A 25376-nucleotide genomic window follows, 5' to 3' on the forward strand; every position below is an offset into this window, starting at 1 on the left:
TTACTGAAAATTAAAAGGAAATGTTTTGGAAAAAAATAATATTTCATTTTTATATTTTGGTATCATTCGTATCACGATGGGGACCTATCCTAATCACCTAAATTACAATTATTTTCAAATTTTGACTTTAAAGACTATCCACCAAATGGAAAAAAACATAAAAATAAAAATCCTTTGAAGAATTTTTTAGAACAACCAGTGTGAATGGACGGTGTTCATGCTCGGTGAACAATAATATAAATTTTTTAAAATAAAAATACAAATTTTTTGAAACAGTAAAATTTGTATTACTGTTCACCCCGTGTGAACATTGTTCACTCACAGCTCTAGAGCTGTAAAGAAGCAATTCCGACCGCTTTTTTTTTTTTTTTATGAAAAAAATTCTTTTGCAAAAACTTCTAGCTAGCAGTTGAGTAAAATCGAATCATGTAATCAATTTAGATTGTAATATAATTGAGAGTAAAAATCAATATTTCAATAAGTAAAGACCTCTCGTGCAATATTAGCTACAAATTTATTTGTAAAAAAGTTGCTTATGCAAGCGAAGCGTCATTTCTATCTCTATCTCTTTCTCTTTCTCTTTCCTATTTTATGCTCCTTTACCACCTAATAATGGTGATCGAACTTGGGTCTAGTCATTTTCAGTTCTATCCTCATTGCTTTTGCTTTCAAGTTTTCTTGCCTTGGAGTAGGAATGTTTTCAGAGACAGTCCAGGTAACCTAAAAAAATTTCCATTTTCAATGACCCATTTCTTTTCCTGTGTGCCGAGAATTTATTAGATCTGGCCAATTATTTGGCCCATTCTTATTTTTTTTTAAAAAAACATGTTTTTCTTGTATTTTAATGATTGTATTAATTTTTTTAGAAAAAAACATCACTCAAATATTTGGAATCGGATCTTCTCCAGTTCAAATGAATTCGAGAATATTCAAGTAGTTATATTTCATGAGTACTTTTATTCTTTCACTTTTTGAAAATACAGAAATATTCATAAAATATAACTAACTAGATATTTTAATTATTTTTCAATTTAAATAAACTGAAAAAAAAAATCATAATTCCAATTATTTATACATTTCCTTGAAGCTCACCTAGGGATACCAATAATAATATCTAGTGGATGCGAATTAGTGTTTTAATTAAGAAATCACACCATGTAAACTTTGAAAGATGAAAAGATAATGACGTAATATATAGTATTAGTCTTTGTTGAAGTGTTTGAACCCCTTCTATGTGGATTCTCGCTCTTTTCTTAATCATCCACCCATTCTAGTTTTGTTTAGGATAAAAAAATAATAAATAAAAAATGATCAAGACCATCATGACCTGTGAAAGGCGGAGGTTGCACTAACCTTATGAATCGGTGGCCACTAAAACAAATGGAATTCTAGAAAATTATTATTATAAAATCTCGACCACTTGAAAATGGTACGATATTTTGACCTTTTTCCAAAAGAAAAAGTAAATGTAAAATTGAAATATAATATAAAATTTTGAGTTGTGCTACAAGAGAGGATGCTTCTAATTCTCGAGAATTTTGTTTAGATTCGACTCTCAATAATTTTTACAAAATTAAATTAAATTATTTAATTTATATTCTAATCCCAAAAGTCCTTTGTAATAGTACATAGAATTTATGCAAATTTAATGTGTTGGGTACACGAATCTTATCCTCATTATTACCGGCACTAATTAACAATTTCTAGCCACATGATTTGAGATTTCAGCATATTAGTCTCTTGATGACTTTAATTCCTTCTTCTACTAGTGATGTGGACAAGCATATAAGATCATAAAGGCATGATTATTCGTTCCTAATTGATTGATGATTGAGCTTTCCTTAATAAATTAATTCGTTTGAAAGATAATTAATGAAAAAGTTTAAAATTGAGAAAGTGACACGTAGGCACAAAAACAAAAAAAGGTTGGTGGAAAGAAAGAAAAAAAGAGGCGTCAGACGTGTAACAGATATATTTTAGTTTGCACGCCAAATTTTCTTCCACCGTCATTGTCGAGGGCCATCACCTTTTTTTGGTGCTGATTAAAAGAAATTAATATCGGGCTTAATTTTCCCCACTAAAATTCATACACCATTCAATACCCATCTCAACTATTTCAATATGAGCCAGAAAAAACAAATTACAAGGAATATTCAAAATCCACCCACAAAATATAATGCATGCACCAAGTGCCCATAAGAACTATATGATAATTCTGTCATATAACAATGGAGAAAGTCACTCAAATGTGAAGGATTTGCAGCCAGAGAGAGTGGTGAGAGAGAGAGCTTTATTTTTTTTAATAACGGCTCTTCGAACTCACCATACAAAATAAAGGGAGAGCATATTTATCAAACAACAATCGAGAGTATAAGCTATATATAAGCAGAACCCCAGATGCAAAATATATAACATATATTCTTATACAAATATTTGTTATAGATGGATTTGAAAGGATATACCAAAGCATAAATTAACTATTATGTGGACTCGATTGACTTGGGAGACAGGGAAGCTACTGATGAGCTTTTGGCAGGAACGGATTTTGATCGCTTCATCCAAGCCGATGAGCTTGACCGGTGAAACCGGCAACGGAAGGAGCCTTGATGCGTTGTTGGTGAACACAAGCAGTGTCCTTTTGGTGAGCTTGATGCCACGCCGACGGGCTCTTCTTTCCCACTTTTCGGGGATGTGGAAACGGTAAGGCTGCCATGGGAGGCCATGTTTTTGCTATAAGAGGGAGCTGATGGAGGAACTCAGAGAGCGAAGGTTTGAGATATAAGGTAAGGGAATATATGAAAGAAAACTCTTATTTAAATGTCTTCTATGTACATCTAAATGTATAGTTAAGAGATAAGAGTATTGGTAAATAGAATATATATATATATGAGGAAATATATAGAATAGTAATAATTCAATCAAGTGGTGCCCTTTTGATTCGGTGTTGTTTGTCCATAGTGTGACTAACGAGGCAAAGAAAGCACTCTCTCCACCTCACGTCAAGCCCAAAGAGGATTCTTGTTTAGTTAGGTTCCAATTTAATTGGTGGATTTTTTCTTTTAATTAGAAAAAAAAAAAAAAAAAAAAAAGGCAAGAGGAGGTGATCAAAATGACTATTCTAATAAGACGTGATTATAGTAGTACCTGTCACTGAAAAACGTCTTAATTGAGATATCAATGAGACGCATGATTGTTTACGGTACTAATTATTAATCATGGCATAGAGATTCAAACTCATATCTTAGTGCGTATTTCACCGCTTTAAAAATTTGCTTGTCGCCAAAACTAATCTTTCGCAATAAAACAACTTGATTAGAGGATTACTTGGATTTACATATGTTCTCAATCAAAATTGATCGCTTTGACTACTAGATGATATTTATGATATACTTTAACCTATAGGAAATAGATAACCTTTACCTTTTTTTTTTGGGTGATTGCATGAGACAAACTTGGAAAAGCAGAAGAGACAAGCCATATCCTGTGGTGCCGCGAGTGGTAGCACTAAGAGATAGGTTTTTGCATGTGGGGGCCTTTATGATATGTGTGGCAGGTTCTCTAACTAACCAAAAATCTTAAAGGGATCCCATTGCCCATCATCCCAGCAGTAGCACACAATTTGCCAAAAGATTCCAGCCAGCTCCCAGTTAGTTGCGAGTATTTTGTGCCACTCATTTGATCATTGGATGGGGGATTTGAGTCTGACACTTCATTTGCAGTGCATTTATCCTTAAACTATATATCAATTGGGACACTTAAGCTTCTCTAATTAGTACTTACCATTAATTACTTAAGAAATTAATATGTTTATCTTCTTTAAAGCTTCTCTAGTTTTCTAGTGAATTTCATAATTGCTGGGCGGATGGATAGATTCAAAGAAGAATTGTTAGGATGTGGCAGCGTCTAAAACGACAATCCTTATCATGCTATACGACTCTAGAGCATTGAAGTGCGCAATTATCACTTTGGACTGTTTCTCAATACTTTAATTTCTTCACCTTCACTCTATTCTCTCCTACTGATTGGAGCCTTACACGACAAACATGGTGTGTTCAACGTTGAAGTACATAGAAACAGCCACAATCGATCTCCTCTGCCATTAATGAAAGCAGACAATGAGGAGTAGGTGGATCGAGCTACAAAACCTTTGTTGGTGATTAAACAAGTACTGGCTTCATCAGGCTCTGCAATGGAAACTGGACCACCTCTTTGGAGTTGGTGATGAAATTGAAGAAATTTATAAAGAAATAAAAGTAAAAGCGAAAATAAAAATAAAATAGACACAAAGATTTTTATGCTGTATTTATAGAGCTTATACATAAATGCAATCTTAATCAAATCCTCTAATTTAGGGTGATGAAATCATAATCAAATCTCTAAATTAGGCTAATGTAATCTTCATCAAATCCCTAACTTTAAGGTCATTCAAATATACTCTAACATCCTTCCTCAAACTCAAGGTGAAAAATCTTGAAACCTTGAGTTTGACTTTTTCTTTTTTTTTTTTTTCTTTTTTTCTGTTTTTTTCTTAGAGATAGCAAAACAATACAAAAGAGGGTCATCTATGGGCCAAAAAATAGAGCCAACTTTGGGCTGAAATGAGAGACAACTGTGGGCTGAAGCGGGAGCCAACTGTGGGCTGAAGTGGCCTGGGTTTTAAACAATACCACAAAGGCCAAACAAAAAGAGAGCCAACTTTGGGCTGAAGTGACTGCTAACTTTGGACTAAAATGACTTGAGTTTTAAACAATACCACAGAGCCGAGCAAAAATAGGCTAACTAATGGATGAGAAACTTTGCCTCTTTTGATGGCAACTTGGCCTCTTTTAATGAAGAAATTCATAATTCTATGAATATCAAATGCGAAATAATAAAATAGAAAAAGAGACAAAAGGATTTTAATATAGTTCGGTCAACGATCTACATCCACACATAAAGCCCAAAGGGCTACATTAGACTCTTATTGAATTATTGATATTACAATACAAATACTTTTATTTATAGTTGAATTGAAATAGATAAGTATGGTAATCAAATCTGATTGATTTGATTACCATCAAACTTGATTACAATCAATAATTAAATACAAATGCTCCTATTTATAGTTGAATTGAAATCGATAAGTATGGTAATCAAATCTGATTGATTTGATTACCATCAAACTTGATTACAATCAATAATTAATCTATAATATCAATTTAATATATTTCCTTCTATGTAAGAAATATATTCTCTAACATTTCCCCTTAAACTTAAGATGGGAACTTGTGAAATCTTGAGTTTGCTTCTTGATCATAGTACTGAAGGAGGTGATTGATGGTGCCGGAATTGGAAGCATCGGCCGCTCTTAAACATCGACAACATTTAGCACTTTAGCCGGAATGAGCCAACTATGAGCCTTACATGAAAAGCCAACTATGGACTAAGAGAGAAATGAGATGGGCAACTATGGCCTATTTTAGAGAAGAAAGAGCCAACTATGGACTAAGATAGAAAGAGAATGGGCAACTATGGCCTCTTTTGAAAAGGGAAAGCTAATTGTGGGCTGAGAAAGAAAGGGAAAGCCAACTTTGGGCTAAGGGGGGAAAAGAAGTGGGCATCTTGGGCTTTTTTTGGGAGGAGGTACCTTTGTGAGCATTTTCATTCCCTTGATTTTAATTTTTTTTTTTTGATTGAGATAGCAAAACAATATAAAAGAGCGTCATCTATGGACCAAAAAAGAAAGCCAATTTTGGGCTAAAATGAGAGTCAAATGTAGGCTGAAGTGGGCCTGGGTTTTAAATAATACCACAAAGGTCAGACCTGGATTTTAAACAATACCACAAAGCCAAATAAAAAGATAACCAACTTTGGACTAAAGTGAAAATCAACTTTGGGCTGAAATGGCTTGAGTTTTAAACAATACCACATAGCCGAACAAAAATAGGTCAACTATGAGCCAAAAAATGGGCATCTAGGCCTCTTTTGATTTTTTTTTGGTCAACCGATAATTTTTCTTTTCTCGGTTTCCACTTTTCTCTCCCGTTTCTTTTTTCTTTTACAAAGGATCCAAACGTACAACAAAGGTAAGCACAAATAAAGAGGGAATTGCAGGAAAAAAAAAAAAAAAAAAACCATCAGGCAAGGTTCTCATCCAAAACGTGCGGGCTTTTCCTTCTGGAACAGATTGGATCTAATCCAAAATCAAAGAGAAATTTGCTTTTTCCTGTGGGATGACAAGTTCAACAAGAAATAAGAAATAGAAAGTGGTGCCTTGCTGTAGGGATGAGGTAGACGTGGCTTGGAGCTGAACGGCGGCTGGGACTAGGAAGTATGAACGGCGGTACAAGGCATGGCGTTGGACTGAGCCGTGGAGGGCTGGAGGTGACGTGGCAACTGCTGGGGCTGTGAGCGGGAACAGAAGTCGGTGGCTGACAGTGTTCTCTCCAGTGTTGGCGAAGGCCGGAAGCCGCGGTGTGCAGACATGGGAAGCAACCGTGTGTACTGCAAATTTGGCCCCTTTTTTTTTCCTTTTTTTTTTAATAAAAAGAAAATCAAAATAAATCAAAATAAACCAAAATAAAGTCCACAGGACCATTTGGATCGATCATTGGCGTAAGCCGGTAGCTCTAATACCATGAAGAAATTTACAAAGAAATAAAAGCAAAAGCAAAAATAAAAATAAAATAGACACAAAGATTTTTACGTGATTCAGTCAACGACCTACATCCATAGATAAAGCCCATATAGCTACATTAACCTCTTATTGAATTATTTTGTTTACAATACAAAACGCTTTATTTATATAGCTTACACATAAATGCAATCCTAATCAAATCTCCTAATTTAGAGCGATGAAATTATAATTGAATCCCTAAATTAGGTTAATTTAATCTTCATTAAATTCCTAACTTTATGATCATTCAAATATACTCTAATCGAAATTTGGGACAATATGGGTCTTTTCGGTTCCATTTTTCTAGCAAAATTTCATTGGGTCGTTTTGTGATTGTAAAGCAATGCCTTTCATTGGGTCGTTTTGGCTATTTTCATTAACCAGAGTGCTCGGATTGAATTATTTTGATACATGAAATTTCCCAAATTACTTTAATTTTGTTTTGTAGCCTCTCATTTCAACCACCATCCATGCCAACCGTCAAAACATGTAAATAGTACTTGATTATATTTCTATATTAACGATCCAGATTTATTTTTTATGAGAAAGAGATAGGTTGAAATTAAATCTAGATCATTAAAAAAACTATAATATGTAGTTCTTTTTTACCACACCTAAGTTAAATCTAAGTCTCATGGACAAACCTAGCTAGAGAAAGGCGGATGGGAGCCATGGCCCCCTCCAGAAAAAAAAAAATTGTTAAATAAGTTTTTTTAGTCTTTAAATTTGTTAAAAATAAACATTTTAGTGGCTTTTTTTTTTTTTTTTTACATTTTTTTTAATAATGTCTAGCCCTTAAAGTTAAATTTATAATTCAAAAATGTAAATACTGTTTTTGTGAGTGTAGGAATATATGATGGAAAAAGAATGTCAGAGAAAAAAAAAAAAAAAAAAAAGGAAGCAAAGAGAGAACAAGACTAATGGAGCATTAGAGCTACATCTTGTATTGTATTGAAGTATATTGAATTGTATTATAATAGTCTCTATTTATAGAAATTGCTAGCTAGGAGTGTATAATAAAATAAAATAAAATAAAGCCTAATTTAGAGAATATAAAAACATTCTAACAAATAGTTTTTTTTTTTTTTTTAATTAATTGACATATTTGTTTTTTTTTTTTTTTTTTTTGAGAAGAGATAACAAAAGACAAAGGAAAAAAAAAAAAAGACAAAATTGTTTACAGAAATCATACGAGTGCTTGGCTTGAATTCTTTTGATACATAAAATTTTCAAAATTACTTTAATTTTGTTCTGTAGCCTCTCATTTCAACCACTATCCATGCCAACCGTCAAAACTTGTAAATAGTACTTGATTATATTTCTATAATAACGATCCAGATTTAATTTTAAGTTTTTTTATGAGAAAGAGATAGGTTGAAATTAAATCTAGGTCGTTGAAAAAACTATAATATGTAGTTCTTTTTTATCACACCTAAGCTAAATCTAAGTCCAATGGACGAACCTAGCTAAAGAAAGGCGGGTGGAAGCCATGGCCTCCTCCCAAAAAAAAAAAAATGTTAAATAAGTCATTTTAGTCTTTAAATTTGTTAAAAATAAACATACTAGAGGCTTTTTTTTAATTATTTTATTATTTTTTTTACTTTGACCTTTCAATTTTTTTTTAATAATGTCTAGCCCTTAAAGTTAAATTTATAATTCAAAAATGTAAAAACTGTTTTTGTGAGTGTAGAAATATATGATGGTAAAAAAAAAAAAAAAAAAAAAAAAAAAAAAGGAAGCAAAGAGAGAACAAGACTAATGAAGCGTTAGAGCTACATCTTTTTTTTTTTTTTTTTGACATGTCCACACAAGGGAAGGGGGAGGGGGGATTCGAACTAGTGACCTCTACTTCATGAGGCGTGGTTCACAGCCGATTGAGCTACTCCTTGAGGACGTTAGAGCTACATCTTGTATTGTATTGAAGTATATTGAATTGTATTACAATAGTCTCTATTTATAGAAATTGGTAGGAGTGTATAATAAAATAAAATAAAGCCTAATTTAAAGAATATAAAACTATTCGATTTTTATTAATTGACATGTTTGTTAATGTTTTTTTTTTTTTTTTTTTTGAGAAGAGATAATATAAGCCTAATGAAGCGAAGGTCACTAGTTTAAATTCCTCTCCCCTTTTTGTGCAGATGTAAAAAAAAAAAAAAGAAAAAAAAAAGACAAAATTGTTTACAGAAATCATACAATTTTTATCTTTGAAATGCATCTGCTGGCTTCTACTCATAATTACAAGGATGCTTAAGCGGTGTAAACACGTTTCTTGCAGCCGAAAAAGATAAGATGGAACCTTTATTTGAAAATTAAGGCACTACGTACGACAGGTGCCATAGTTTAAGGTGTTACAATAATATTGCTTTTAATTTGTCTTTAATTTTACGATTGATTGTATCAATTGGCTTTAGTTCACTTAATTTTTTCAAACTATAATTTCAATAATAATCTATCCCATAAATTATCAATTGCGACAATTTATCCTCAAAACTACCAAAATAATAATAATTTACCCCCCAAAACTAGCAAAGTGACGAAATTATACCTATATAATTTTTAATAAGACAAAATTACCTTCAAATTTTTTTTTAAAAAAAAAATTAGTATTTTTTTAAAAAAATTTTAGTAAGGGTAATTTTGTCATTTTGTTAAAATTGGGGGTACATTGTCATTGTTTTAGTAATTTTAAGGGTAAATTGTCGCAATTGATAGTTTGGAGGGTAGATTATCATTGATGTGGTAGTTTGAGGGGATTAAGTGAACTTTACCCTTTAAATTAAGAATAAAAATGAATTAAAATAGAAAAAAATTCACCAAATTTAAGCTTTGATATAAACAAGGGAGCAAGTTATCATTTTTGAATAATTAACAAATAAAATAAATTCAATATAAAAATAAAAATCTCAACTAATATCTATATTTCTGGTTTCGTGCAATGATTGAATTCATTTCTTTATAGTATTATTTCTTGTGTTTGACATTCTCAATTAAATTTAAAAAAAATCCAGATTCTGCCCCCTGATTGTACATATATGTCCCTACATTTTCAATGGATTCCTCTCGACCAAACTCATTTTATATATATATATTAATTTTTAAATAATTGATTGGTAGGTGCCTAAACGAAATTGTTAGCATTGATGTGACGTGTTAAAGGATGCAAAACCAACCAATCGTCGCAAATTAAAAGGACTAAAACATTGCTTGCATCCACAATAATTGCACAAAATTGAACACTTTCCCTCATCACCATAGAGAAAAAAAGAACGGTCATAAATCTTACCAAATATATTCATGTGTAGAGCACACATAATACAAGCTGCATGTACCCATGCATTAATTAAACAAAGTTTAAATGATTTTACTCCTAGATATTCTCCGTTTTGCTTTCAAGAGATCATTAAAATACTTCGAACAAGTTTTCAAGGGGTAGTTTAATCGGCTGTAAACCACGTTTCATGAAGCGGAAGTCACTAGTTTGAATCTCTTTCCTCCTTTTCTTGTGCGGACATGTCAAAAAAAAAAAAAGATCTTTAAAAAGTAGGCTATGGTCGTATGTGTTTTTATTTTTTGTATTTTATTTTCTATTATTAAGATAAATACATTTACAAACAACTCAAAGCTCAAAATACACGATGTGCCACATTAGTTTAAAATTAAATTTATTAAAAAAATCTTGAAAAACCTAACATTTTTCCTTTGACAATTGAAAATTGAAATGCAAGATTCCTCAATTTCTTATGATGCATGACACATGAAAAGTAATGGCCCTAAAAATGGGCCGCATGATCTGCCTAGCCCATTTCCTCCACAACTATTTGGCTTTATTTCATAAAGTTTTTTTTTTTTTTTTTCTCCTTTTATTTTATTTTTTCAAAACAAATAATTTAAACTAAAAAAAAAAACATATACTTAAAATTATTTTCATTTTATCACTTTTTCAAACAAAAACAAAAAGGCACAAAAAAATAAAACCCCTTAACAAAGGATTGTCTTTCTCTATTGCAAAAGATATAAAAGAGAGAACAAGATTTTTTTCTAATTTATTTGAATGGAATAATATTTAATTAGGATTTTTTTATTTTTTTATTTTTTAAAATAACAAAAATACTGTTCCAATATAAGAAACCGGATAATAAATCGTAGATATCCTAATTCTACAAAAGAGCGTCGAAAAACAGTAGGAACCAGAAAGGCAAGGATTAGGGAAATGAAGAAACAGACAAAATAAGACAGCTAAAGCAAACTAACTTACCAGTCAACAGACAAACTACCAGTCCCGTTCCCCCAACAGCTATTGTCATTACAACTTTTACTTCTTCCAGGCTTCCCACGTGTCAACATTATCCAAGCTTTCGTGGTGGAAGCAACAAAAACTTCAGCTCTGCCTCTAATAGCAATTTCCATCTCCTTTTCCTCCTAGCATACACCTTTTTCTCAAAGCACTTTTTCGCTCAGATTTTGCTTTCAAAGCCGATAACTCTCTCTGGGTACAAGCTCTGTTTCTCTTTTGGATTGGGATTTTGAAGAAATATTATCCACTGGACTCAGAATGGCGAGGACAGGCAACAAGAACGTACAAGCCAAGCTGGTGGGTATGTCTTCCCTGTTCTCTTAAATTCGCTCAAATGATGAAAAGGGTTAATCCTGTTTCACTTAGATAAGATTGGTTTGCATCAGCTTGTGGATTCACTGAGGTTGTTGATCGAACCAGAGACGATGGTGTTTGTTATTTTGAGACACAAATTTATCAACTTTGATACATAGCATCTAATATTTGTTGCTTTGGATACCTTTGATAATACTTATTTGCCAAAATCATATGCTTTTATTAATATATGCCGATGTGTGAATCCTGGATGGAGCTGTATGATTTCATGATCATAGGTTGCTTTAAGGATGTTTGCCGCCGAAATTGATATCTGTATTGGGGAGATTCTTGTTTGTTTTTCGTTGCCTTGTGGATTATATTAATGCATAAGGTAATTTGGTTTATGAAATTTGATTGTGGCGTGGCCGTATTGATTAAATGATTAAATTTAGTCATTGTTAACTTAAATTTTGGAATAAGTAATGATTTTGCATGGTATTAGAGCCAGAGAGGTTATGAATTCAAACCCTAACTCCACAATTCAATTAAATATTTCACTTATTAAAGGATTGTTTGAGCTCACACGTGAAGGGCTTGTGATCCCAGCTTATCCACCAAAAAAGCAAGTCTCTGGCTCCTTACTCATTAGTTAGTTGTTGTTACATGTAGAATTTCTTGTGTAATAAAATTCGTATAAAAAAGAACTCTTTGCCAGAGATAGTTGTGCATTGTTATGGAGTACTTTGAGAGGAATGATTAGCAAAAGGAAAACCCATTGTTGTTTTTGACATTATCAACCTTTTCCCCTAGGTACTTCTTGGGGACATGGGAGCCGGAAAAACCAGTCTGGTATTGAGATTTGTCAAAGGTCAATTTTTGGAGTACCAGGTTCGCTTTCTTTTTCTTTCCTAATTATCTTCACTCTCTTTTTCTTTCCTTGAAATCATGATAGTGTGCAACCTCTAACGAAGGTATAAGATGCAGGAATCAACTATTGGAGCAGCCTTCTTCACTCAGGTCTTGTCATTAAATCAAGCCACTATAAAATTTGATATATGGGACACGGCAGGGCAGGAGCGATATCATAGTTTGGCTCCTATGTACTACCGTGGTGCAGCTGCAGCGGTTGTGGTTTATGACATTACAAGCATGGTAGCTAGCTACTTGTCAAGCTTCCAATAGTTTTATTGCTAGTTTTTCACTTGCACATCTTCAGCTATGATTAAATTCACTGTTAGCTTTCATGTGGTCATGATTTCATCTTGAATTAATATTATCTGTAGTTGTATAATCTAAATTTAAGCAGGTTATGGAATGTTAGTATTACTTTCATGAGCTTAACTCTACTCTAGTTGTTTCATATACATTTCATTCTTATTATGGTGGTAAAATGGCCCCACATGGCCTTTCTTGAAGTTCCCCTCTCTTTTTTTTTTTCGTCATTCTTAGAGATTGCAAATGTATATGAAACAAAGATGTGCTCAAAAAAAAAAAAAAATCCTGATTACATAAAAATGTGCTCAATATGTCTCAAAGTTGATAGATAATTCAATCTATTGAGCCATGAGATGATAAAGTGGAGTTATGAGATATTTTTGGGTTGTCTCAACACTAATCCATGATGATCATAGTCTTAAGATCTATCAATGAGTTTGTGAATACTATTTCTTTAAGAATTTGTTAGTATGGGTTACAAAATTTGCATTGAGAACTTGTTACCAGTTAAACTGGGAATCCATCTGACCAGTTAAATGTATTGTGCTTTGCCTTCAGGATTCGTTTGTTCGAGCCAAAAAGTGGGTTCAAGAATTGCAAAGACAAGGTAACTGACAGCAATTTATCATTCCCATACAAGCTAAGGCTAAAACGTATACTCTTAGAATCTTTGTTTTCTATTGCTGCTTGTCTCTCCATGCCTTTTAATCTTTTAACAAACTTTGCAATCTGTGGTACTTTGAGTCAGAACCATATCACCTGCAATATAAGTCCTTACACTTACTGAGATCTACAGATCTGGATCCATTATGTGACGCCTCTATGTCACCTATATAGGTTGCATGCAGGCCCAAATGATGAGTGATACCGTGTTAAATCACCATTTATCACAACTTTTGGGATAAGTGGTGATTTAACAATTGCCTGAGCAATTTGTGCAATATATTGCGTTGCATATGCGTCTCTCCTGGTCTGATGTTGTAGGTGTTATTTTATACCTTCCAAATTCTCTTCTCTTGCAGACCCATAGTCCCTACTCCAACAATTAGTTCACTGCATATTTTGCTATCTCCAAAGTATGCAAGAATCACTTTTGCTCTAGAGATATTTTCTTAAAGATAAATTATCATTAAGCTGCAAGCTGCTACTCTTGCCAATGTGCTAAAGCTCAAATAACACTTCTTCCCCTAGAGAGTGGGGTCTTGAATTCAAGACCCAATGAAGGCATTTGTAACTTATCAATTGATTTTTTTTTAAAAAAAAATGTCACTCTTGTTGTTACCATGTAGCCTTCAATTTGACAATGTTCACCAATTTGTACAAAAATGCCTTCTCAACATTTTGATAAGTTTGATTACCCTTTAAATTGACCAATTTCTAAAGGTATTTACTAAAACATAACCAGAATTAATGTGGAAATCAAACACAAATCCATCCATTGGCCAAGGTTACCTCCTTCAACATGATATTATGACAATTGTTGAGCATAAACATATTATTGAAGTGATTTTGTTATTAGTTCAACATCTAAGCTGATTTCTTACTTGACTATATCAGGAAATCCTAATTTGATAATGTTCTTGGCGGCCAACAAGGCTGACTTGGCAGAGAAGAGGAAAGTGGGATTCGAGGTAGTTACATTCCACTATTCTTGTTTGTTATCTTTATCCTGTTCATGTTTAAGTGTAGTCAACATCATATTGGTATGCACCTAGACATTTGAGAGGGCTCCCAACTCAAGCTTTGCCCTATACCCTGAATGCCTAGGTGATTGCCTCACCTCCTACCTCAAAAAAGAATAAAAAAGGAAAGAAAAGGAAAACCTGGAAAAAATGAACAAAAGCATACACAAAATGCATAATAGCTTTTGTCTGGGTCCATTGCATATCTGTGATTTGATGAGGAAAGAGTATTTCAATTATTCAAGCTAGATGCCTGTTGCTTATGCTGATCATCATTGTGAACGAGTCCATTGTTCAATGCAATTGCTAAAGACAAATTTTCAATCCTTGTAATAATGGTTGCAGGATGGTGAGCAGTTTGCTAAAGAAAATGGCATGGTTTTTCTTGAAACATCTGCAAAAACTGCACAGAATGTGAACGAGCTCTTCTATGAAATAGGTAACGTAGCTACATTTTTTTTTTTTTTTAATGATACAAATTTGACCAAAGAGGGGAAGAATTCAAGTAAGGAATAATAATCCTAAAACAAAGAATGGGGCAAAAGTCATTTAAGTTATGGCTTCAGAACAAGTTCTTAATTGGATAGTCTAGGTCCACTGGCTGCTTCATCTTTTGGCGACAGTGTTTTGTTGTTGTGGCCCTCTCAATTTATCCATGAATGCTGACATCAACCAACTGTTGAATCCAATTCTCTATTTTACTAGAAATTCATTTCCATGCTTACAGAAAAGCTTTTTTGCAGCAAAGAAATTGGCAAAAGCTAGCCCTTCACGTCCGACTGGAATGAAATTACACAGAGGATCACAAGACGGTGGAAGAAGATTGTTTTGCTGCTCTGTATGATTCCCACACTTGGCTATTCAACTGTATGTAATCCTTTCAATTATATGAAACTTATGTTATTTTTATTCTTTGACAATATAAAGTTAAAATGATGGTATAAACCTCCTTCATTAGTTCGATCCATTGGTGATCCAGCTACCTTACATGTGGGTGATGTAATTAATGTTTAATATAGTTTGAGAAATCAAACAATTTATGTTTCCCTTATTTTCCTCCCATCTTATAAAACAGGCTTTCCTCGATCAATCATAAGGACATCAATCAATGAGATGGAAATTCATTGTGACTAATCAAAGTTGAAGACTGATATGCAAGCTGCACAAACATGTTGTAAGAATATTTGTTCTATGTACATTTTAAGATCTCATTAGAAAAGCATGTGACACTTTCAAACATTTCACATATTCCTCTTATGTGCAAGACTATGATTTAATGGAACTCAATGAATAAATACTGCAGTAAGAAGTGTCATTGCTAAAGCAAAATTATTGATCATTTACTATGCTCTATCAAAATAGGCCTTCACATCTTCAAATGACACACAAAAGTTTAAACATACCACACATTGATTAATGCAACTGAAAGCCCTTTTATCATCTAGTCAGTACCTTAAAAGTGGGTGTACATAAAATTCCAGAGCAAATCAATGACTTTGTAAGGGGCTTAAGTTTGTATTTAGCTTTATCAAAAAAAAAAAAAAAAAGGTTTGTATTTAGCAAAATAACACAGTTTTTATATTTTTGTTAACACACTTTTTTCCGAGCACCTCATTATTCCATTTAAAATACACTGTCTTTATCTATTTTCAATATGCCCAAAGAGGAGAGAGAAGGACAGAGTTTTCCGAGGAATTTCCTTCAATCTAATCTATAAAAATGACATGTGTCAAATTTTTTTAATAATATGTGAGGTGCACATGAGTTTTTAATAAGATTTATTCCAACTTTGTCCCTACTATTAAAAAAACATATGATTTTTACATGTGCAAGAGACATATATCGCTTTTATAGAGTAGGTTGAAAAAAATTACTAACCTAATTTGAAGAAAAACTTTGTCTGAGAGAGAATATGAGTTTTTTTATATATATAATTAATTTAACTCATGCAACCGATTTTTGGCTAGTTTTGCTAGCCCCAATATCAGTGCTTTTACTTGTTAAACTTTAGTTAGAAAATTCAATTTTAGCTACCCACGTTCAAAATTCAATTATATCTTTTTTCTACTCCATTTAAGTATTTTTCTTTATTTTTATTTTACTCATTCATTACAAAACCACTTCTGAGAAGAGAGAGAATGGAAAATAAAAATATTTGTTGTGATTCCAACTTCTTTTTATCCTTTTTTTTTTTTTTTTCCTACCGGACTAACCAAATTAGCTGCCCGGTTGATAATGCTCCGACCCATTTACCTTAACAAACAAAATTTGCTATATGTGAAACCGTGTCCCCAAAAAAAAAAAACAGTCAGCGGAGAGAAACTGAAGCTTCTTGCCTTGCCTCCTGGTCCAGTGGCTCAGGTAAACCAACAGGACTCGTCATTATCAAAACTGGACAAAAGACCTCGCGGGTGACAGTTTTTGTTTGTTTTTAATCTTCAACGCATTGAAATCAGCGCTCTAGGTGAAAGCAAACTGTTTGTTTGTTTTTTTTTTCTTATCCTCGTCTTTCTGTCCTTTACTCCACTCATCACAATTCACATGCACTCTATTTCTCAAAAATCCAAAAACAAAACAATTGTTTATATATATCACTAGAAAGGAATCCAAGAACCACCCATACAAGCAAATGAAAACAAAAGAGCAATCCTGCAACGTACGTACTACGTAGAGAGGGAAAGAAAAGAGTAAAAGAAAATTAGTTGGCCTTTAGAGGCGTGGCTTGGGTGGACGAGCCATGCCCATTGCCTACCACGCATGCAGAGAAAAAAGTTCCTACTCTTACCCTCTGCTCTGCCTCTGCTGCTGTCTTTTTCTCTGCACGAGCATGATGCATCACCATGAAGGAGATGTACAAGGAGAGCTTGATGATGATGATGAAGGACCATTGCAACTGTTGGAATCACTCCCTGAAGTGCCAATTGACCCGGTATTCCTAAGGGAGACGGAGCAAGCCTCGGCTGGAAGCTTCTTCATCGGAGTCAGAGGAGGTGTGGTTGGGCTTGATGGTTGGGGAACGTCATCGTCGTCTTCGTCGGAAGAAGAACCGCCCGTTTCTAATCGCGAAGGCGACGTGTCCGGCGTTTCGAATGGAGTACTGTCCCTGTCCACCCCGGTTGCCATAGCATCGTTGTCATAAATGGGATTAGAAATGTACACAAAATGCTCCCCACAACCGCTAGCTTTGTCATTACAAGGAGTTGGCGGAGCAGAAGCAGAGACAAGTCCAATTTGGCGAGGGCTTGCGTTTGACTCTTGGGTTTGGACGTCAACAATATGATGAAGCTGAGAATGCAGCTTCTTTGTTTCTCCCTCGTTTTCAATGCTGGAAAATGCAGGGAAGAGTAAGCTTCTTGGAGCGTGAAGAACCCCTTGGGAGTAGAAGCTACTGTGAGGGGGAGTAGATGATTCGTCTTTGGATTGCGAGGGCTGAGAAGAGGAAGTGTTGGTGGCGGTGGCAGTGGAGATCACAGTGGCGGTGGGGGTGTCGGAGGTGGTGTTTCTGAGTTGACGCCGGCGGAGTAAGAGAGAACAGTAGAGCTCAGCTAGCAGCACCAAGATTAGGCCTAGCACTATGGCAAGGCTCACCACCATTACCAGGGTTGCCCCCATAATCACCTTGGATGTCCCCCTCATCTCTCTCTCTCTCTCTCTTGCTTTGTGGTGGAGTGAGAGTATGGGGGGCAGTAAAAAGAGGGACTGTGATATATGGGGGCGGGTGAGAAGCTTTTTGGCGGGAAATAGTTGTTCACCTATGACAAGGAAATTGTAAGCGAATCTAAAAATGGCAATGACCTGGGGAATGTTGAAAGCTTTGGTTCTGATTTCTGAGCTGCTGGGTTTTTCTGACATTCGAGGTCATATAGGTCATTTTGTATTGGCATTATAGTACTATACATGCAGACCATCATCACAAATTCACAATCTTTGAGCAAAAATGGAATCAAAGCTAAAAGTTCCACCACACTCAACAAAACATCATAGTCCAACCTTCTTTCCCTTCGTCTCCAGACAAAATTGAAAATGACCATGAATAATGATTATTTTGAGAAAGAAACAACTAAAATTGTGATTAATTAATTCACATGAAACAAGTCTTCATCTTTGGCAGTGGAACTATAGTACTTTTGTTTTTTGTTTTTGGTTCAAAGAACTCCGGTACCATATTAAGCAATCTCATCCAACTTCTATCTAACCGCATAGAATCTTCTACCATTTTAAGCTACATGCATTACTACAACTCTTGCAACCAATAGCTCTGGGTACTGCCCCAGAAAAAAAAGAAAAAAAAAAAGCACTCTGGGCTCCGGGGACTGTATTGAAATTTAGTATATAACCGCTAAGAAGAACAATGCCAGCCCTAGACACACGTAGAGCTATACTCGACTGCAGGTCATGCAAGTTCAGAGCCAAGCCTATAAGGTGCTCAACCATCAGTAATGGGAGTATCGGCATTCTATTTTTCTTCAAAGACAGCACCAAATCCACCCAGGGAAACAAATGTAAGAAGCTTTAGGTTGGTAGCAATCATGCTGACAAAGAAAATTCTGAATGCTCAATCCCTTACCTTCCTCTCAGGGCTGCAAATCGTTCAGCCAAAACATCATAGTCTGGCAGCTTAGGATGCACATGCCGAGCCGGCTGAAAAGAAGCAGCACGAGAAAGCACTTTGGTTGCCTGTGATTGACTTGTATGTTCATGGGGTAGAGAAACTGACCGGGGCGGAGGAGGAACCATCTCTGACATCTCATCAGGCCCACCTCTGCTATTCTGTGGGGATTCACCCGCATTAGCCCCCATGTGATCTGCATGACGAGTTTTAGATTTTCCTCTCACCATTGCTGGTTCATAGGGTGATGGTTTCTTACTATACTTCATCAACAGTTTATCCAATTTCCTTTCCTCTTCATCATCCTTGTAGTGTTCATCATCAAATAGAACTTGCAACCCACGTCTTGAGTTATCCCTTTCCTTGCTTCTTGATTTCCTTGTAACAACTCCTGTTTCTTCAAAATAGCCAGCATCATTGTTATTGTGATGTGATTTTGATCGTCTCCTTCGGGTTGATCTTGGTTTTGGTGTGGAGTTCCCGGTTATATCATCTTGATAGAAATGATCTTTCTCTTGACCATGACCATTCACTCTAGCAAGTCCAACAACCTGCCTCTCATAATCAGAGTGGTTCGATCCTATTTGGATCCTCTCAGAAGTACTACCAACATTGGCTCTCTTGAGTATTGAGGGTTCCACAAGGGCTACATTACTATCAAAACCAGCCGGTGAAGATCCTAAATCGGATCTAGATTTGCTAGCCTTGGGTTTAACATTAGGCTTAACATAAGGAGGAGGGAGGGCATTCCTGTAGTAGGGCTTCTCCTTATGTATTATATCCTCCTCGACCTTCCCCACTAAGTTCGTAATATTATGTTGAATGACAAGATTATTACCAGCCAATGGTTCTTTACAATTGCCCTTCGACTGCAGTCCTGCACAACTAGGAGCAAATTCAGGCTTTCCATGAAGTAAGGATCCTGCGTAGTCACTTACAGGGGCAGTATTCTCTCTACAAACAGGCAACCTAGATCCATCATCAATGCATTCCAGACCTTTTCCTCGAGATGAACTGCGAGATCTAGCTGACTTTGGAGTGGCATCTCCCTTCCAATTCCATGCATCGTGCTTGTCATCAGCAAATTCTTGCCTTCCTTGGGATGAAATGTCATGACCATCCTTTTTCGAGACAGTTCCTTCTCTGCCATTGCGTGCCTTGTATCCCTTGTCAGAGAATTCATGTCTAGACCGATTGTCCAGTTCTCTTTTTGATACAGTACCCTCCTGGCCATTGTACAATCTATGCCCATCATTAGTAAGTTCAAGTCTTTCTTTAAGTGAAACATCAGGCTTCTCTCCTCTTGGGATGGTTCCCATACCACTCGATGATTTATTTTTATCACCAGTAACATTGAAAGACCCATAAATTTTGGGTTGCTCCTGCAGTAAAGCACAGAAAGTGCAGGTAAACTCAAACATGTTGAAGATATTTTAAGGAGGATACCAGTATGAATGTGAAGAAAAATCTTTAAAACTTCTTTTATAAATTATTTGAGAAAAGAAAAAGGTAAAGAGGATGCCATTAAGTGAAACAAGTCCAGAAATCTTAAGAATCCCAGGATCTGCTCTCTATTTCTATCTGCCAGATATATCCATAGAATGATAAAATACAGAAAGGCATACCTGTGCATATGTGGAGGGCTTAGACATTCTCATTTCAAAAGCCCTGGAGTCCCACATTATTGAAAACTCTAGTGCTATGTCTTGCATTAACTGAACTTTCCTCTCCAGTGTAGATGTCTTTGAAGCTAAATTCTCAACAAACTATTAATGAGCAATTCAGTTGATTAGACTAGAACAGCTATGAACTTATAATTATATTATTAAGAGTAAGTTCATAAGGCATTACCTTCTGATTCACAGATAATTCCAGGGAATTCTCATATCGCTCTTGAAATATTTGCCTAAGATCACGTAATTCCGGCAAATCTGAAAACCTCGCAGCAGCAAACATCAGGGATGACACAGCCGCCCTACAATCCTCGGGGCATTCCCTGTAAAGAAATTGGTCAAGCAAAAGAAATGTTGAACAAAGCATATTTGAGAGAAAAGAATAGTCAAGCCAGAGCAATTCTGAAGTAGTATCAAGACATGATTGCCTAAGTTCAAATTTAGAAAAGTGTAACTCCATTTCATGTTGGCCCTACACCAAGCTTTCAAACTAGGAGTGCAGAACTCATATCATAACATGAACATCTCGTCGAACAGAACCCACCAGAAATTTATCGACGCCAACTTCATTATGAGCAGATACGTCCAGACAATCTGATTGGTTGACTTTCTCATTATATTACCTTAAAGGAATTTTTTTCTCTAAAATACACACACTGAATTAAATGGCTCAGTATCATGTGATAGTCAATCTTTCATCGCACAGATATTTGATGCAGGACCAATTAGCATAGTGACGTTTGCAAGCAAAAGTACAATACGGTCTGGCGCGTATATATGGTATTAACATATATCTACTAACCAAATCATAAGTTTACATCAGGTGATATTCCCAGCATGATCAATCAATACCAAGTACCTCAATTAGATTTCTTTAACAGCAAAGAATAAATAAATAAGATAGAACAAGTATACCCCACAATTACATATTTTAGCTTAAGAAAAAATGAAAATTGAAACAGGCATGTAAAAATTTAATATCCAACAAACAGGAAGCTGTCTAGAAGGATGCAGCCATATCTGCATTCATCCTCACTATTTCATATTCTAACTCCAACAAAAATATATACACTAGATTTTATCTAATCCATAAGCCTCAATCTAATAGTACATAATGAATATCTGATTTGAATGGCATTAGATGTCACCCATGCTGTCCAATATTTACATGTAAGTTGATAGTACATAATCGTATAATACGCGCAGAAAAGATGAGCTCCATGAATTGAACAGTTACAAATTAATACTACAGAGAATGTATGCAGACATGATGAGCCATAGATGACCGCATAATAGTTAAATCCAATGGTACAAGCCTATCAAAAAAAAAAAAAGGTTAATTCCAATGGTACAAGAATGGCATATATTGTCCAGCCAGTATGGCGGACTGAAGATAAAGAGGCTATGACTTTAGAGCAGGATGAGCCAACTTATGGTCATTGTATCATCTTATCTGGTGTTTTCTTCCCTTGGATATTTAATATTTTTATTCACATATGCCTGATACCCAACTATACAAATATACATTTAAACAAAGAATTTTTTATAGCTAGCTTACAATATTAGCTTTTCTTGGAATTTTGGATGAGATTTAAAGGCCAGCAAACAGTTCTGATGTGACTATAACAATAAAGCAACACATACCTCTGTTTTTGCATCATTGAAAGATGGTTCAATACGAAATCACATGAATGCTCAACGAAATCATAACATGAAGAAAGTGTCAATTCGACTAGAAGTCCATCAGCCTGTTTCACCACCTCACAAGAAACAATATCACTTCTTTCAGTAAAAGGTACATTAAACCCAAATCATCAACAGTTTCAATAATGGAGCAGTCACACAATCTAGAAGTGGTATCAGGTCCCAGTCATCCCACAAAAAACAAAAATAAAGAAAAATAAAACCAACATTTGAAGGCAACAGGAAACATAATATTTCCAGCATGTGTGATGTCAAACAATCACCATTTCCTACCATTGCATTACAGATCCAAATTAAGGGGTACAGGATTTTATCTAATTCAATCAAACTATTTCCTCTGGAAAATTCAAGCAATGAGTTTAACCAAGCGGCAAGAGATGCTTGGATTTCTCAATGGAGATTTTCCGATGCCTAAAAGATATATTTTTGACTCAAATGCTGAAGGTGCAGGAGACAAATTGCTTTCTGAGAATCCAGACTATAACACCTTTGGAAATGATCAAATTGCTTGCTTTACAGCAGGGTTATGGGCACTCTATCCAAAGACATACTTGAACCAGTTTTGGGACTTGGCACTTCAATGGAAACATGAAATGCACTTATTGAATGTTTTGCTCATGGTCTACAAGAGCTGGCTTATATCTTATTCAACCCTAACAAGTTCACTCAAAAAATGGTAAATCTATGTCAAGTATCTTAAAATTTCCAAAGAAATCTCTGACGGCGTTTCTGCAATTGGTCAATCCATGCGAGACCAAAAAAAAGGTAGTAGCTCTTTTGAAAGGGGCTAGGCTCAGGCTTTGAGTCCTTTGTGCAATTATTTCTTATGAGAAATTATATGGTAAGGCTCCTGAATATTTTCATTTAAAAGTATTTGGTTGCACATGCTTTGTCCTTCGACCTCATGCTGAACGTTCTAAGTTGTCTGCACGCTCAGCTATGTGTGTGTTTCTTGGTTATGGTGAGGGACAAAAGGGATATTGATGTTATGATCCTCATACACAAAAGCTCAGGCTACGATGCTTAAACCTCCAATTCCATCGTATGCAGAGATAATACCATTGTTTCAAAGTCATGAAAATTATGAAAAGATTTCATAATCCTACTGTTCACAGAGAAGCTAATCCTCATTTGGCTCTTGAAAGCCACCGTTCTCCTTGCATTTTGACTTATCCTCAATAAGAAGCAAAGAGAACACACTCAGTTTCAACCTCCAAATACGTTAACGTTATGTTTGCCAAACTACCAAAAACAAAATCAAATAAATAGAACATAGTTTAAGCCTAAAGATTCTTCTTTTTCAATTTTTTTCCGATACATGATTTTATGATCTAAACAATTTGCAACGCAGGCGCCCTTTTTCGTTTTCTGTTGTTTCTTTTGTTATAATGAAGCTCAAAATTCAGCATATCGATTTCTTATACTCTGCCTCAACTTTTCTCAGCAGCCAAACAAGTGACAGCGAATAAGATTCCAACAACAAAAAAAACAAACACTCAACTCAAAGATCTAACCGGCTAAACGCAACGAAACCGAACGAAAAATCCAAAAAATACAAAGATGGTTAGATTACCCTTCCATATGCATTGATATCGAGCCCATTGGCAAGCAAATCAGCGATATCTTTCTTCAAGTACTTCTCAGTCGCCTTTCTCTTCCTCCGAATCACATCGATCCGAGTCTTGGTCGTTTTAATCAATGACTTACTACAGCCACACACAAAAAAAAAAAAAAAAAAAAAAAAACATTAACACTCAAAATCAAAACACAGAATCCATATACATTCATATAGATAGAGGGAAAACCATTTGGAAGCAAAGCCTCGGCTGAGAAGTCCGTCCAACATTGTCGATCCCAAGTCAGTGAACGAGTTGACTCAGAGCAACATAGGCCAAAAACAAAGTCAGTGAACGATTAGACTCAGTGTCAGATCCTACAAACCAAATGCCCGCATCAAGCAACAACACACAGCTCAAAATTTCAAAAGGCGTCAGACACTTTTCAAAACTCTGCTCTCTCCCTCTGAAGTCTGAGTGGTGGACGCTTGTTTGTTACTTTCCCTTTTTTGTTTTCGACGGATCGATGAACGTTAAGGGGTATTTTGGGGTTTGAGATGTCTGGGGGGCCGTGGCCGCACGATGCGAAGACATTTTTTTTCTTTCTGGGATGAGTCATCAGTCAAGTGGTGGATGGTAGGTCAGGGTGGGTGAGGAGCATTGGAGTTGATGGAATCTACTGAGCTGGACCGCATATGACGATTACCATCAAGTACAGCTTATTTATTTATAGATCGGTTGTATTGCTTTTGGCTTAGACAAACATTTAGCATTAGCGCCCACAGGCTCAGAGCCGTTGTGTCAGTGTGATATAGCAAAGATATATAACGGCCGTTACAACGGTATCAAACTATCAATCAGGCATTATTATAAGAAGTGCATGTCTAGTATTTTTCAATTTTTTTTTGTTCTGTAACCACAAAATATTAAGGACCAATGGAGTATGAATCCAAGACATGGTGGCTTAGGTGGAGGGTTTCAACCACTATGTTTTTCCCCATTTTTTTTAAATACTCTTGTAACTTGTAACCCCTTAAAAATTAAACTTTTACCCCCTACCTCAATTTTTATTTATTTATTTTTTAATTTTACCCTCTTTCCCAAGGTTCAAATGTTAGCTTCAACCCTTCTAACCGTTAAATTACCAATTTCTGCAGTAATTTAATATAGTATCAGAATTAAGGGTCTCGGAATTGAACATTGACTCCGTCAATTCACCTCCATTTAAATTAAATATTCAATGTGTTAGGCATCACCTATTAAAAAAGAGTTTAAACCCATACATGAGGACAAGTGTTAAAGTATTGATTAAGTGATTAAATTTACATATGTCTATAAGCTTAAACTTATAAGAAAAATTGTAATTTAACACTAACGGCATAACTTATTGGGCCGCTATCACCAATTTCACAGTTTAACTAGCAACTTTTCCCTGTACATGTTTTCATTGTTAAATCTTCCACTTGATGGTGGAAAAAATCTTTCTTGGTAGACTTTTGTGGCCTTTGTTGATAGGCCTTGTAATTTTTTTTTTTTTTTTTTTTTTTTTTCAGTTGTATCTGTTTTCTGTTTCTGTTGTTGTATTGGTTCCACACTCATCATTTTGAAAAAAGAAAAGAAATGGACCAAATGGACAATGGCAGCAAGTCAGTGACCAACTAGAGAAAATGACCAATCAACTAATTAAG

General features: G+C 35.0%; 3 protein-coding genes across 3 annotated transcripts; 1 reads left to right on the forward strand and 2 right to left on the reverse strand.

Moving 5' to 3' along the window:
* Positions 1-11105: 11105 nt before the first annotated feature.
* On the forward strand, positions 11106-15461 carry LOC132166577 (ras-related protein RHN1-like). The gene is made up of 8 exons (XM_059577422.1): positions 11106-11249; positions 12060-12137; positions 12234-12401; positions 13023-13071; positions 14022-14095; positions 14492-14585; positions 14890-15013; positions 15222-15461. The coding sequence occupies exons 1-7, from the start codon at positions 11211-11213 to the stop codon at positions 14988-14990; spliced, it is 603 nt and encodes a 200-aa protein (XP_059433405.1). The 5' UTR covers positions 11106-11210; the 3' UTR covers positions 14991-15013; positions 15222-15461.
* Positions 15462-16698: 1237 nt separating this feature from the next.
* LOC132166082 (cell wall protein RBR3) lies at positions 16699-18076 on the reverse strand. The gene has a single exon (XM_059576835.1). It carries the CDS (start codon positions 17996-17998, stop codon positions 16982-16984), a length of 1017 nt encoding a protein of 338 aa, XP_059432818.1. The 5' UTR covers positions 17999-18076; the 3' UTR covers positions 16699-16981.
* Positions 18077-18226: 150 nt separating this feature from the next.
* LOC132166081 (uncharacterized) lies at positions 18227-24256 on the reverse strand. The gene is made up of 6 exons (XM_059576834.1): positions 23938-24256; positions 23706-23838; positions 22073-22176; positions 20607-20751; positions 20381-20521; positions 18227-20137 (listed from the first exon to the last, which is right to left on the reverse strand). Exons 1-6 carry the CDS (start codon positions 23976-23978, stop codon positions 18710-18712), a joined length of 1992 nt encoding a protein of 663 aa, XP_059432817.1. The 5' UTR covers positions 23979-24256; the 3' UTR covers positions 18227-18709.
* Positions 24257-25376: the final 1120 nt, after the last annotated feature.

This window comes from Corylus avellana, chromosome ca11 (genome assembly GCF_901000735.1).
Source record: "Corylus avellana chromosome ca11, CavTom2PMs-1.0".
NCBI classification, from domain to species: Eukaryota; Viridiplantae; Streptophyta; class Magnoliopsida; order Fagales; family Betulaceae; genus Corylus; species Corylus avellana.